General features: G+C 54.5%; 2 protein-coding genes across 2 annotated transcripts; one reads left to right on the top strand and one right to left on the bottom strand.

The window, feature by feature from the left end:
• The first annotated feature begins 424 nt into the window (after window positions 1–424).
• Window positions 425–3,494, top strand: TMEM205 (transmembrane protein 205). Its single transcript, XM_075424436.1, has 4 exons — window positions 425–876; window positions 1,600–1,822; window positions 1,912–2,075; window positions 2,804–3,494. Exons 1-4 carry the CDS (start codon window positions 742–744, stop codon window positions 3,101–3,103), a joined length of 822 nt encoding a protein of 273 aa, XP_075280551.1. The 5' UTR covers window positions 425–741; the 3' UTR covers window positions 3,104–3,494.
• A 142-nt stretch (window positions 3,495–3,636) lies between these two features.
• Window positions 3,637–11,472, bottom strand: TTC4 (tetratricopeptide repeat domain 4). The gene is made up of 10 exons (XM_075424435.1): window positions 11,349–11,472; window positions 11,149–11,266; window positions 10,908–11,069; window positions 10,183–10,260; window positions 9,229–9,353; window positions 8,856–8,942; window positions 7,760–7,974; window positions 6,516–6,597; window positions 5,308–5,390; window positions 3,637–4,338 (listed from the first exon to the last, which is right to left on the bottom strand). The coding sequence occupies exons 1-10, from the start codon at window positions 11,418–11,420 to the stop codon at window positions 4,239–4,241; spliced, it is 1,122 nt and encodes a 373-aa protein (XP_075280550.1). The 5' UTR covers window positions 11,421–11,472; the 3' UTR covers window positions 3,637–4,238.
• Window positions 11,473–12,265: the final 793 nt, after the last annotated feature.

The raw sequence follows: 12,265 nt of genomic DNA, 5'->3' as shown, positions 1-12,265 counted from the left end.
TTCCAGGCACCCAGCGTGTTTCTCCCCTCTCTGCAACACCCAGTCCCTAGAAAGGCAGTTTGCCACCCAAATTCCCCACCAGGTCTGTAGGCAGCAGGAGCCTCCTGCCATAAACTCCTCATCTCCACCGCATCTCCGATCGGACACATCTCCACGCAAGGCCATCGCCACCGGATAAAGCCGCCTCCAGCTGAGCGTGGCACGAAACGTTGAAGTTTTCTAGAGCCCTCTTATCTCCCAAAACCCGGAGCAATCCTGCCTTTTTATCACCGGGATGCGAGCCACCCTTTCTACTCGTCGTTAGGAACTGCTGCTGCTTGATTCAGCACAGGGAATGACGTATTCGCCCGAACGTTAAACTTTAACTGACCTCCCCTTAAGTATCGTGCTTTTCCCCGCTGCGAGGCCGTGGTCAGCCCTCGCCCGACCCGGCCGGGTCCCTGGGGTGCGGGGCGACGGAGCGGGAGCGACCCGGGAGCACGACAGAGCTGCGATGGTGTGAAGCATCTCGCGGCTTACGGGCGTGCGGGAGAAAAACCGCAGCCCCGCAGCGTCCGCCGGCCCTGGGGCACGGGGCAGCGTGGAGCGCGGGACCGGGCGGCTCGGAGCATCGCCGGAGCCCCCGTCTGCCGCAGCCAGCTCCCAGGGGAGGAGGGACCTGGCCGTGGGTGCACCGGAGCCCGCGGGGAGCAGCCTGCCCTTGCCAGCCGTTCCCAGAGACCCCTGTTTGAGCCCCTCAAGATGCACCGCGCCGGTGCCAGTTCAGCATCCCAGAAACGCCAAGAAGCTTTCGGCAAAGAGACCTTGAAGATTCCTGGGGATTTAGGGGCCAGCACTCCAGGCGGGAGCGGAGCACCTCCTCCAGTCCACGATGAGGTTCCAAGGCCCTGATTTTCTAGATGCCTAAACAAATACCTGGAATTGATACACAAACCCACGGCACACATTTATCCGTTTCGCAGGGGGAGCAGGATGTAATTAGACGGCAGCGCCTCTCTCCAGGCTCTCCCTGCTGTAATTCAGGCCCTGAGGCCGCCGGCCAAGGGGAGCAGGAGGAATAAAGCAGGCGGTGGAATTGATGGGCTGCTCCCAGCAGCTTTGTTTTCATTAATTTCCAAAGCGCTCCTTGTAGCGGAGCAGGCAGCTCCTTCAGGGCCTCCTTCCACCCGCCGCTGCCCGGGCTCCGGGGCTTGTGCCAGCGTGGGGCCCCAGGCGGTGGGGTGAGCCCCGGAGCTGGGCAGCTTCTTCGAGCCCCCGGGCTTCTTGGTTAAGGTCTGCAGAAGCCATTGCTCTTTTTAAACAGGCAGACTTTTTGCTGGCCAAGAGGCCTCTTTGATGCCCGCAGCACTTTTGCCAGGGCTCTTGCTTTTCCCCTTTCTGTTGACTTTCTGCTTGTTCCCGCTCCCAGGGGTCAGATGGGGCTTTGGCTGGACTTTGCCGAAAGTCCACCCGCAGCGGTCGGTTACCAGGGGCTGACGCAGGGCCCTGCCCCTCAGATATAAGGGGACTGAAAATTGGGTTTGCAGCCTGGTTGGGTGTGCAGTGGGCGGCTGGGAAGGGGCTGGGGCTGCGCCAGCTCTGAAGCTCTTCCCAAACCAGGCGCCTTGTGAAGCTAAACCACGTTTGCCGGGTCCAGCAAGGCGACGGCAGCAGCGGCAGCTCGGCGCAGACTCTGGTGGCAGCGTGACTGACATGGAGGGACCCATCCCCGGCCAGGACACCACACCGACCAACGCAGAGCCCTCCAACGCCATCAAACTGCTGCACCTGGTTTTCCTCTCCACCTCCTGGGGAATGCAGGTCTGGGTGACCTTCGTGGCTGGTAGGTTGTGGTCCGTGCACATCGCCGTGGCTCTCTGCCCAGGGGAGGGGGCTTTGCCCCACGACCGACCCGTTCTTCCCCCCTTGCAGGGTTCGTGATGAGCAGCCGCCTCCCTCGCCACACCTTCGGCTTCATCCAGCGCGAGCTCTTCCCCTACTACTTCCACATCGGCTCCGCTTGCGCCTTCCTCAACCTGACGCTGTTTGCCATGCACCACCCCAGCGAGCTGCTCAGCGATGAAGAGGCGACCCAGGTAGCCTCCCGCTTTCAAACGCGAGCTGGCCGTCGCCCAAATCCCTCCTGCTGCGGGGTCCCGCTCCGCTCTGCTCCGCCGAGGGTGGTTTGCAAACAATGACGAGATCTGCACATGGCTCTGGTTAAAAGAGCAGTTAGCATCCACAGAATCCCAGCATAGTAGGGTTTGGAAGGGACCTCTGTGGGTCATCTAGTCCAACCCTCCTGCCGAAGCAGGGTCACCTACAGCAAGCTGCACAGGACCTTGTCCAGGCGGGTCTTGAATATCTCCAGAGAAGGAGACTCCACAACCTCCCTGGGCAGCCTGTGCCAGTGCTCCGTCACCCTCAGAGGGAAGTTCTTCCTCGTGTTCAGGTAGAACTTCCTAAGCTTCAGTTTGTGCCCGTTGCCCCTGGTCCTGTCACTGGACACCACTGAAAAGAGTCTGGCCCCATCCTCCTGACACCCACCCTGCAGATATTTATAGACATTTATTGGGTCCCCTCTCAGCCTTCTCTTCTTCAGGCTAAACAAGCCCAGCTCCCTCAGCCTTTCCTCCTAGGAGAGGTGCTCCAGTCCCCTCACTGTCCTCATAGCCCTCCGCTGGACTCTCTCCAGTTGCTCCTCATCTTTCCTGAACTGGGGAGAATCCAGGTTGCAGCGAGCCTTGTGTGGAAGAGGGGCTGGGGGAGATATCTAACCCACCGCGCATGTGAAACGCTCACGGCGGGCATTGCTCCCCTGCAGATCATCGTCCTCTTTGTCTGCGTCGCTGCCTCTGTGCTGAACACGCAGTGGTTCGGGAAGGTCACCGCCGACCTCGTGGCAGACGTGCACCTCATCGAGCACAGGCACGGCCTCGGCCAGGAGGTCGGGGTGTCCAGCAGCAGCTCCCGCAGGCAGCTGCGCGCCTCCGACCCCAGCTACGGGCGGCTGTCCCGGCAGTTCGCCCTCTACCACGCTCTGTCCTCCCTCTGCAACCTCTGCTGCATCGCGTGCAACGGCTTCACCTTGTACCGCCTGGCTGCCCGTCTCCGCGCCCTGTGAGAGCAGGGCGCTGCGGGGCGAGGGCTGGCTGCATGCAGCCAACGCTCCGGGGAAAGCGAGCCGTCCCGCCGCCTTGTCCAGCGACCCCGAGCTTCGGAGATTAAATTTCAGCACCCTCAGCTGGAGATGCGCTTACTGTCTTTGTGCACAGCGCAGAGATTTAGGAACAGCGCAGCGGAAATTCTTTCTTTAGAGCTGTCGGAATCCAGCTCTGGAGTGAGAAAAATCCTCCGTGGTCTAAGCAGAAGCGTTTATGGCTGAACAGCTTTTTAACGCCCCGTGCATTCGACGTGTCTAAAACTGCAGCGTATTTCTGCAGTCACTGAGATACTGCAGAAGAAACGAGAGATTTAGAATTACTTTTAATTAAATGCTGAAAGCGAACACAGAAGTGCAGAAGACCCTGTGTGTTGGCTTTACCAGGCAGGGTGGTGGGTAAGGTCGTTACGTTCAGGTTTAGAATTACTGTTTGTTATTCTCTTGTAGTATTTCACGAGGCGAGAAGAATTATTGTCTCATTTCTTAGGCAGAAGTCAGTCTACTTAAAAGAGACATATTTATTTCCAGGTTATATAGGACGATCAGTAAGGCAGCAAAAGGGTCAGTAAAACACACTGCTCTGAACAGCGAGCTCTGCTTCACCCTGGCCAGCAGCAGAGCCAAGCGGTGAAAAAAACCCAGCAGCTGCTGAATTGCAGGCAGGAATCTGACTGCACCCAGCCCGCGGCAACAGGCGGGAACCTCCCCAGACCACTGCTGTTAAACCCCAGCAGCTACAGCCCCCCTCCAGGGAAACCAGCCATTTTTCACAGGTAAGTAAGAACATCCCCAGCTGCCGTTGCTTCAAACTGCAGCCAGTGTCTGGCACTGCTTCAGGCTTATTTCAAAACCACATGCAGCCTATCACAGAGGAGACCTTCTGCGAGCCAGCTGGATTTCTTTTTAAACAAATAAACCCCTCTTGCAAGCCCTTCGTTCTCCTGCGCCACTTTCCTGGAAGTTTCCCTGCGTGCCAAGATTATCGCTCCCCTGAAGCGTGCGAGGTCTTTCTGCTCCGGCAGAAGTTCGCAGTCTGTAGCTGGGGTAACAAGCAGCAGCCTCCTGCACCGCATTCCTCCTGTTTCACTCCTGCTCCTTACAGTCGATGGACCTTCTTGCCAGAGAAGTACTTCTTAGAGAAACGAGAACGCTTTACAAATGCCAAAACCGTTGGAGTCCCAGCCTTTACAAAATACCTGCGAAGATTAAAAGGAGTCCTTTGGCTTCCCTGTAGCTGGCCAAGCGTCACGCAAAGCGAGCAACGTCCACCCAGCTCCATCGAGACCGACCTCCCCGCAGCCGACGACGAGCTTTTGCGCTGGTCAGCAGAGCCTTTCGTGGCCGGGGTTACACGCACCCGAGGAGGAGCGGTTTATGAACCAACTCTTCTCCCAGCAGCTACTTCTAAAACAGCCGTTACTCTCCCTCTGGAAGGAGGTTCCTCTCATGGCTGCCCTTACAGCCTGAAACCTGAGGGCTCACGCCCGCTGCCAAGTTTTACGGAGCGGCAGTTCAGGCACAGCCCGCAGCCGTGGGCCCGCAGCTCTGCTCCCACGCCGCAGACCACGCCACGAGCGCGGCGCAGCAGGCCTTCTCCAGCCAGCTACAAGCTGGTGCAAGTCAATAGCACGGGCTTGACAGCAATTTTTTGGCTTAGCAAACAGCAAATTCTTCTCTCTGAATACCAGCACAACACTTCAAAGTCGGTTTCAGAGTGAAACTGCGCTGCGTGCTGTGCTGGGGGCTGCTCACGCAGCATCAGTAACAGCGAGAGCGTTGTTAACCTTCAACATGTTCTCTTTATATGCTGCTGCCTTTTTTTAATTTTCTGAAAGTAGCACTACATCTACTCGTACATGGGATCTGAAACAGCTGTGGCTTTTTGTGCTGTGGCTTGTGTGCAGCCCGACTCCCCTTCCCATCTCCATCCAGTCCTGGAAAGAGTTGTTCATTTTTTTGGGTGGGGAAAAAACATAAGTCGCTAAAGCCAGGCACAAAATCCATGTAGTCGCACTGCCTTACACCTTCAAGAGTTAGGATTATTAGATCAGGGAAGAGTTACCAAGTGTTAGGACTATTAAATCAGAGAACAAACTGCACTTCAAGCCCCAAGCTCATACTTCTTGCCTTCGTGCTCTCCCTGGACGTGAACAGGACCGCCTCACCTTTGGTGCTGCAGCACTTGTAGCAGCGTGTGCTCCGGGTTCAGCTCGTGCATTTCTGCTCTTTCCTCATCTTCAAAGTAGAGCTGAGAAAAAAATTGGGAGGGTTATTAAATACTTAATCTAAGCAAACTACTGAGCTGTTGAAAGGCCAGTAACAGCACACCATATATAGATATATATATATAAACACTAGAGGTTTATCAAACTTCTGTACCTTGAACTGACTGTGTCAGACGCTAACTTCAGTAACGTAGGAACTGTTGTGCGCAAATCCCAGATCCTCCCTGTACAAACCAGCTCAGCTTCTGCTGGCAGTGGCAGCAGCAAGGCAAAACACAGTGGCTATTCCCACGCTTTACAGAGAAGCATTCCAAATGTAAGGGCTGCTTTTTAACAGGTGAAATGCAGCAATGGTATGAGCTAAACTGAGCAGGCTTAAAGATACTTGAATAAAATAAGAAGAGATTTAAGAGACTTGAATCCAGCAACAGCGCCTTAGACTGCACATACACAGAGCTATAATCCAAGTTTTTACTCTGGTGAAGTACACAGCCACTGTCCTTTTGGACATCTCTGCCGACTGCAGTCAGGGCTGCACTGTTGCCTGGTGCACGTGACACTGAAGTGGAAAATGAAAAATAAACATCTGTACCCTTCTGTGCACAATTTCAGAAACACTCTCCAAACCTGCTGCAGCCCCAACCAACTGGCACCCCACCTTTGCTACAGTCTTAATTGATATATGTTGTCTTGATGGCATCAAGTGTTTAAGTACCTCCAGTTAGCTCTGCAAACAGCCTATTTTTTTAATAACATTTTCTCATTTGTGTTGAGCAACTTCACAACAACGCGGTTAAAAAACCCAACAGCCGAACCAGCTTGATGGTCTAAATCTTAATTATCGTTATGAAGACGCGAATGTAAGCAATATCTATAAATACCTTCTATCAAATACAGCATATGTGGAAGACAAAAGAAATTTCGTTTTCGTTAATGAATTGTGTGTCCATGTCAGCGCATCTGGAAAATGTTTGTGTTTAGAAGTGAATGTAGCTCTCCAAACCCTTATTTCACACCCATGTACGGTGAAAAGGTAACGATGCCACTGCTTTCGGACATTCAACGCTGCGTATTTTCTCATTCCAGAAAAAAAAAAACCAACCCACAACACAACAATCCTGAAATAGCAGGAAAATCAAACTTCTCACCTCAAGATTGCTGGGCAGGTATTTTCTTTCCAAATCCCAGGGAGGCAACTCAGCAAACATCACCATTAAATGATCAATAAACCTAAAAGCCAAAAAAGACTTGGTTAGCTTAGGTGCAGTGTTCAGCTTCAACGTTTTGTACAGTTGCATTTGAACGATGGTGAAAATACACCAGAAAGCAAGTTTAGATCTCTAATAGTTTCTTCCCTTCAAACTCACTGCCTTCCCAATGAGACCAAGGCCTCGATGTAACTCCTGCTGTTGGTTTCAAACTTGAGCAGTCCAACAGCAAACTATTTTTAACTTTTCATTTTCACACTGAAAAAAAGATGTCAAAACAAACACCCCGCATTTCGTCTAAAATTGATTTTCCTGCTACACGGTCCCACCAGCGCCACGCTTCATCAGATCAGAGTGCCAGGATCTGCTTGTGTGTCAGAGGCTTGTTTATTTTGGTACTTCAGGAGTGCTGGTGGCAAACCCGTTTTCACTTCCTTTGGTCATGAAAAGCTGTAGTGAACGCTACCATGTAACAACCACAACTTTACTAATCTGCTTGCACTGCAATTTTAAGTCCTAAACTTCTTGGTAGACCTGGGGAATATGCACAAAAAAAAAGTTACAAATTCCAAGTTTATTTAACATTGCAAGACCAGAAACTAAAGTCAATATCAAGAAAAGCAGGATTCCCACCTTGCCCGTCACTTGCTTCTGGTCTGAAAGGTCTGCAGCACCTCAGTCAGCCCTGCTGTAAGCCCTAAGCAAAACTACGGGGTCACTGGCTGTTACAAGAGGTCCCCTTCGGAAGCTTTTTATAATTTTTAAGATTAATCCTCTTTCCGAGACCCCAGGTTTGGAGCGCTTCGAAACAGCGCCTCAATGAACCTCTAAAACCCACGCATGCAGATGGGTCACTGGTATTACTGGTCACCGGTCCAAGCTTGCACTGCAAGCCCCTTTAATCACACTGGCTAAATACGATGTGTTTCTCTGCGCTACACATTTACGTAACGTTGAGACTTCAGCCCTCATATTTTAAAGCAGCACTTGCAAATCATAGAGTAACTCTGGTTGGAAACGACCTCAGGAGGTCACCCAGCGCAACGTGCCGCTCAAAAGCAGGGTCAGCTACTAGATTAGAAACATGGAACTGCTTCCTCAGCATGGCAGCGTTTCACTTGCTGTCTGTTCTCATCTACCCAAACATCTCCTACACGCAAGAACGCTGCTGACCGTGCGTTTACCTGGAGTTCTCATGAAAAGCCGCAACGAAGTCTGTCTGCTCGTGCTCGGGGTACAGGAAGAGGACAGGCCAGTTCAAGTTGCCATCAGCATCTAAGTGCACCTTTGCCCCCGTAGCGTTGTCAGGGTGGAACCCATCCAGGGATATCTCAGCCAGGCCATCTGATATTTCCTCTTCTTCATTTGAAGGCTCAAGAACCAGCTTGATATTTCTCTCCTGGAGGGGAGGAAGTTAAAAAACACCCAACCAAAAACCAAACGGGTATGGTGGGAAGAATAAGAGCAAAAAAATTAGCAGTCAGTGAAAGGACAAACTACGTCATTTGTATTAATAAATCAGTTCTTAAACATGCCATCAAAAGCCTTCCTACAGTGTCAAACTCGGGTGACTGGCCTTCCCAGTAGAATCCAGAACCTCAGCCAGACACCCAGACTCCTCATGAAACGGATGAGGAGAGGTGGGAATCCAGAGGAGCCTGAGAAAACGTGGGGAAAGGGATGCATCTGAAATCCTGCTCTTTGGGACCTAGCAGGCGTAACTTCAGGGTGTAACTACATGCACCAGCTCCCGAGAACCTCCACTCTTTCGGAGAACTGCAGAAAGCTCACCCTTTCCTTTGGACAGACAGCTGCAGAATACGAGATCAGATTTCGTGCAACAGCCCAGAACATTTTAACACAGCCCAAACATTTGCTGAGGAAGGAGAGGATCCGGGATTGATTCTCTCCTCCACCCTACTGGATGGTTATCTTCTATCCTTCCACTGACGTGATGCCCGCCAGCAGCGAAGAAAGCAAGGTTCACTGGGCCAGTGTGACGCTACAGCCCAGCAGCCAGAGCATTCTCTTGGATGCTCAGGCCATCTCCTAACACTGGCTTCGTGTTCTGCATTAGCTCTTACCTAAAATATGGAAACAGGCCTGGGGGCTCAGGCTAGAGCCACACAGCTAAGAAGAATCATGGTTTTAAGCAAATTTTTTGGCTCTAGCCCCCAAAAGCCTGTGTATGAGAACAACCTCTTAGAGACAAACAAGAGCGCTCTTAAAAAAACGCCAACAAAACAAACCACACACAACCAGCCCCCCTCACTGACCCACCTTTATCGCTGCAAGCAGAGTTTCCTTCCGACACTGTTCTCTCCTCTCCATCACCTTTGCTTTCCTGGCATCCCGCTCCTCAGCTCGCTACATGTAAGCAAAGGTTGCGCCACGGTCACACACAATGCCCACCACCGCTCCACGCTGCCAACGAGCGCAGAAACCCGCTCAGCTCTCCCAAGGGTTCCCGCCAGCTCCTTCCCCAACTCATCGCAACAGCACACGCTACGCGGAACCACCGCTCCCTTCTGTCTGGGGCTACTACACTGTGCAGGAACTTGCACGGAGCACTCTCCAACCCAGGATCCCAACGTGCTTCTTGACACTAAGCAGGCAACAAGCATCGTAGATGCTCGACTGTCTCAATATTTACCTTTAATCTGTCCGCTTTGACTCTCGTTTCCACAAGCTTTTTCTCTTTGGAATCTATTTGCAAGCCCTCCTCACACCATGCTATTGCTTCAGAGAAATTCTTTAGCTCCATGTGACAGAGAGCTCCTGGAAGGATGAAGATTTTCAGTTTCCAGTATTGGAGTCAGTACACAACCACTACGCAAAGTGGTGATTATGAAGACAGCGTTAGCCCTCGTGCTCTGAAGAGGGACACACAGCAGCACGCGCTATTCTCTTGCGGGGTCATGGCCAGTCGTGGACTTCCAGCAGATCTTTTGGCTGAGAAGAAAATCTGAAATATTTCAGCAGCTCTCATATCACTTGCTCGTCTAGTCACGGAAATCAGCAGAATGATGCTAGAAGTGTCCGTTACAAGCAAAATTTTATCATCATCATTAACATTTCAGTGCTTGTCTCATAAGGAAAAATAAAGTGGGCATTTCCACGGAGTGGGAAAGGCTGGGGGGGAAAAAAACAAACCAAACCCCAAAAGCTAGATTTGTGGAAACAGTGAAAGTTACGCTGTGCTCTGCAGAAACAGGTCCAATGCCTCTTGGACACACACAGCAGCTGAAGAGCAAAGAGCAGAAAGACAGTGTTGTGACTGAAAACCCAAAGCGAAGCACAGAGCTCTGTTTTAGGGAGAAACAGCAATAACAAAACAGGAGAAGAGATCTGGTACAGCAACAGCTTTCATTTTCTGCAAGAAGTGCTGTCCTGAAACAAAGTATGAACGCACACTGTGAGTAATTTAAGTTTATAAACACTGTTACTTGACACACAGAAACAGGCAGAGAAACACAGCAGCGGCCAACAACGGTCGGTTCCAGGGCTTGTAACAGTAACAGCACAGAAAGTCAAACTAACATGTGCAAAGCTGTTTTGAAACAGCATTCCTTGCTCTCCACACAGTAACAGGGGCTTTACCTCTTACCTCTTACGATTGCTTTGAGGTGGGTGGGCTTCAGCTTTTTCGCTTGGACGGCATCATTGAGAGCGGAGCGGTAGTTACCTACGAAGAAAGCAAAACTGCTCAGAATCTTTCATTTGTATTTAAAATCCAAGCAGATCCCGAGGTGACAAACCAGCTTAATTCACTATTGCTGCAGTCACTGTGAGGCGAGTGGAGGAAGAAAGAGCAAATTAAGAGCAAGAGGTGAAAGGGCAGGAATCCATCGGACAGGTAAGGGGTCAGTAACAAAAGTGCGAGCAAAGCACCCGCCAGCTGCAACACCCACCAGCATGAAAAGGCCAAGAGCACCCTCCCCGCTGCGCGGATGCTGTTGGCAGGAGGGGTGGTAGCTGGAGGAGGACACAGCCCGGAAGGAGCGACAGAATGTGTCGCTTCGACAGATTTTTGGGGCCAGGGCATTCCCCTGTGGTTCCAGTCACCCTGTGAATCTGTTCAGCACCAAAAGCCACCGGCTTCACCCGCTCCCGGAGCCAAGGCTCCAGCAGCAGGTGAGCGTTGCACGGAAGGAAGCACAAACCCTGCGTGCAGCCGTGCTCTGCTGTGAGCCAGGCCTTCGCGGCTCGAGGTCTCTTTTTCCCACGAATAAGCTATTTAGTCTGCCGTATCACAAAAACAGTAAAGGCAAGCCCAAAGCGGGGAGGGAGAGCGAGCCCCGGTGCGGGGCAGGACGGCGCACGTCCCCTCACCCAGGTGAAACTGTGCGGCCGCTCGGTTGGCGAGCAGGACGGCGTTCATCTCCGGGTCCTCGCACTTCTTCTTCAGCCCCTCGGTGTAGGCGACCACGGCTCTCCCGTAGTCCCTCTCCCCGAAGTACGCGTTCCCTTCGTTCTTGTACATCCTGGCCAGCTCTGCAGGGGAAGGGGGGGGGCAGGGCCTGAGCGAGGGGCAGGCGGGCAGACCCCCCCCCCGGCCCGCCCCGCCGCCCACCTGCGGGGCCCTGATCTTCGTCGAAGAGCAGGGACTGCAGACAGGCCAGCTCGGGCTGCCGCGCCGCGTCGATCTCGGCCGGGCACCGCTTCATGAACATGGGGATGGCCTCCAGCTCCTGCGGGCGGACACACACCTCAGCCCGGCCCGGCCCGGCCCGGCTCGGCCCGCCCCCCGCAGCCCCGGCCCCGCCGCCTCACCTCCTCCCAGCTGTCGGGGTGGAGAGCGCCCCGGTACCGCGGCACGCTGCCGCCCGGCCCGGCCTCCGCCATGCTGCTACTCCGGGCCTTCCGCCCGGCCGCCCCGCGCCTGCGGCCCCGCCCCGGCGCCTCAGGCCCGGCCCCAGAACCCTCAGGCCCGGCCCCCGCCGCCCCCACGCCCCGTCCCGGCGCCCCCAGGCCCAGCCCCGCCGCCTCAGGCCCGGCCGCAGAACCCCAAGGCCCCGCCCCGCCCCCCTCACGCCCGGCCCCCATCGCCTCCAGGCCCCGCCCCAGCTCTCCCAAGCCCTCCCCTGGCGCCCCCAGGCCCCGCCCCAGCGCCCTCACTCCTGGCCCCAGAGTCCTCTGGCCCCGCCCCACCGCCTCAGGCCCGGCCCCAGCACCCCGAAGCCCCGCCCCGGCACCCCCAGGCCCCGCCCCCGGGGGCGGGCCCCAGCCCCGGGGCTGGCGGGCGGCGCGGGTGCTGCACGGGACAGCGGCCATTGGGCCCGGTGGCGTCCCCGGGCCGGGCCCCGCACAACACCCTGCGGTGCCTCTGATCTCCGAGCCCGGCGCTGCCCCAGTGGGCTCGCTGCCCAGGGCAGGACGGCCCCGGGGGCGATGGCACCGGCCGGTGCCGCTGGCATGGCGGGGAGCTGCGAGCCCCACACCGCAGCGGCCGCGTGCGGGCGGGTGCCAGCACCCCGCGCGACGGGGCCACTCGCACCCCATCAGCAACAACACGGCCTGGACGTTTTCACGCCCGGGCTTTGCGGGTCCCCAGATTGCCACGTTTCTTGGTTATTTTTTTCACAAAGATCTTAGCATCACAGAATCATAGAATGGTCTGGGTTGGAAGGGACCTTGAAGATCATCTGGTTCCAACCCCCCTGCCATGGGCAGGGACATCCTCCACCAGA

Source organism: Opisthocomus hoazin, chromosome 6 (assembly GCF_030867145.1).
Source record: "Opisthocomus hoazin isolate bOpiHoa1 chromosome 6, bOpiHoa1.hap1, whole genome shotgun sequence".
NCBI classification, from domain to species: domain Eukaryota; kingdom Metazoa; phylum Chordata; class Aves; order Opisthocomiformes; family Opisthocomidae; genus Opisthocomus; species Opisthocomus hoazin.
This window is presented reverse-complemented; position numbering and strand designations above follow the sequence as displayed.

Excerpts from the sequence above, each read along its gene's own strand:
- TMEM205 (XM_075424436.1), top strand. The coding sequence starts at position 742 with ATGCACCGCGCCGGTGCCAGTTCAGCATCCCAGAAACGCCAAGAAGCT. Across the intron at positions 877-1,599 it reads CTCCTCCAGTCCACGATGAG|GCGCCTTGTGAAGCTAAACC; the intron begins GTTCCAAGGCCC and ends TTCCCAAACCAG. Across the intron at positions 1,823-1,911 it reads CTGGGTGACCTTCGTGGCTG|GGTTCGTGATGAGCAGCCGC; the intron begins GTAGGTTGTGGT and ends CCCCCCTTGCAG.
- TTC4 (XM_075424435.1), bottom strand. The coding sequence starts at position 11,420 with ATGGCGGAGGCCGGGCCGGGCGGCAGCGTGCCGCGGTACCGGGGCGCT. Across the intron at positions 10,261-10,907 it reads GGCCGCACAGTTTCACCTGG|GTAACTACCGCTCCGCTCTC; the intron begins GTGAGGGGACGT and ends CTTTCTTCGTAG. Across the intron at positions 7,975-8,855 it reads CTCTGCTTGCAGCGATAAAG|GAGAGAAATATCAAGCTGGT; the intron begins GTGGGTCAGTGA and ends CCTCCCCTCCAG.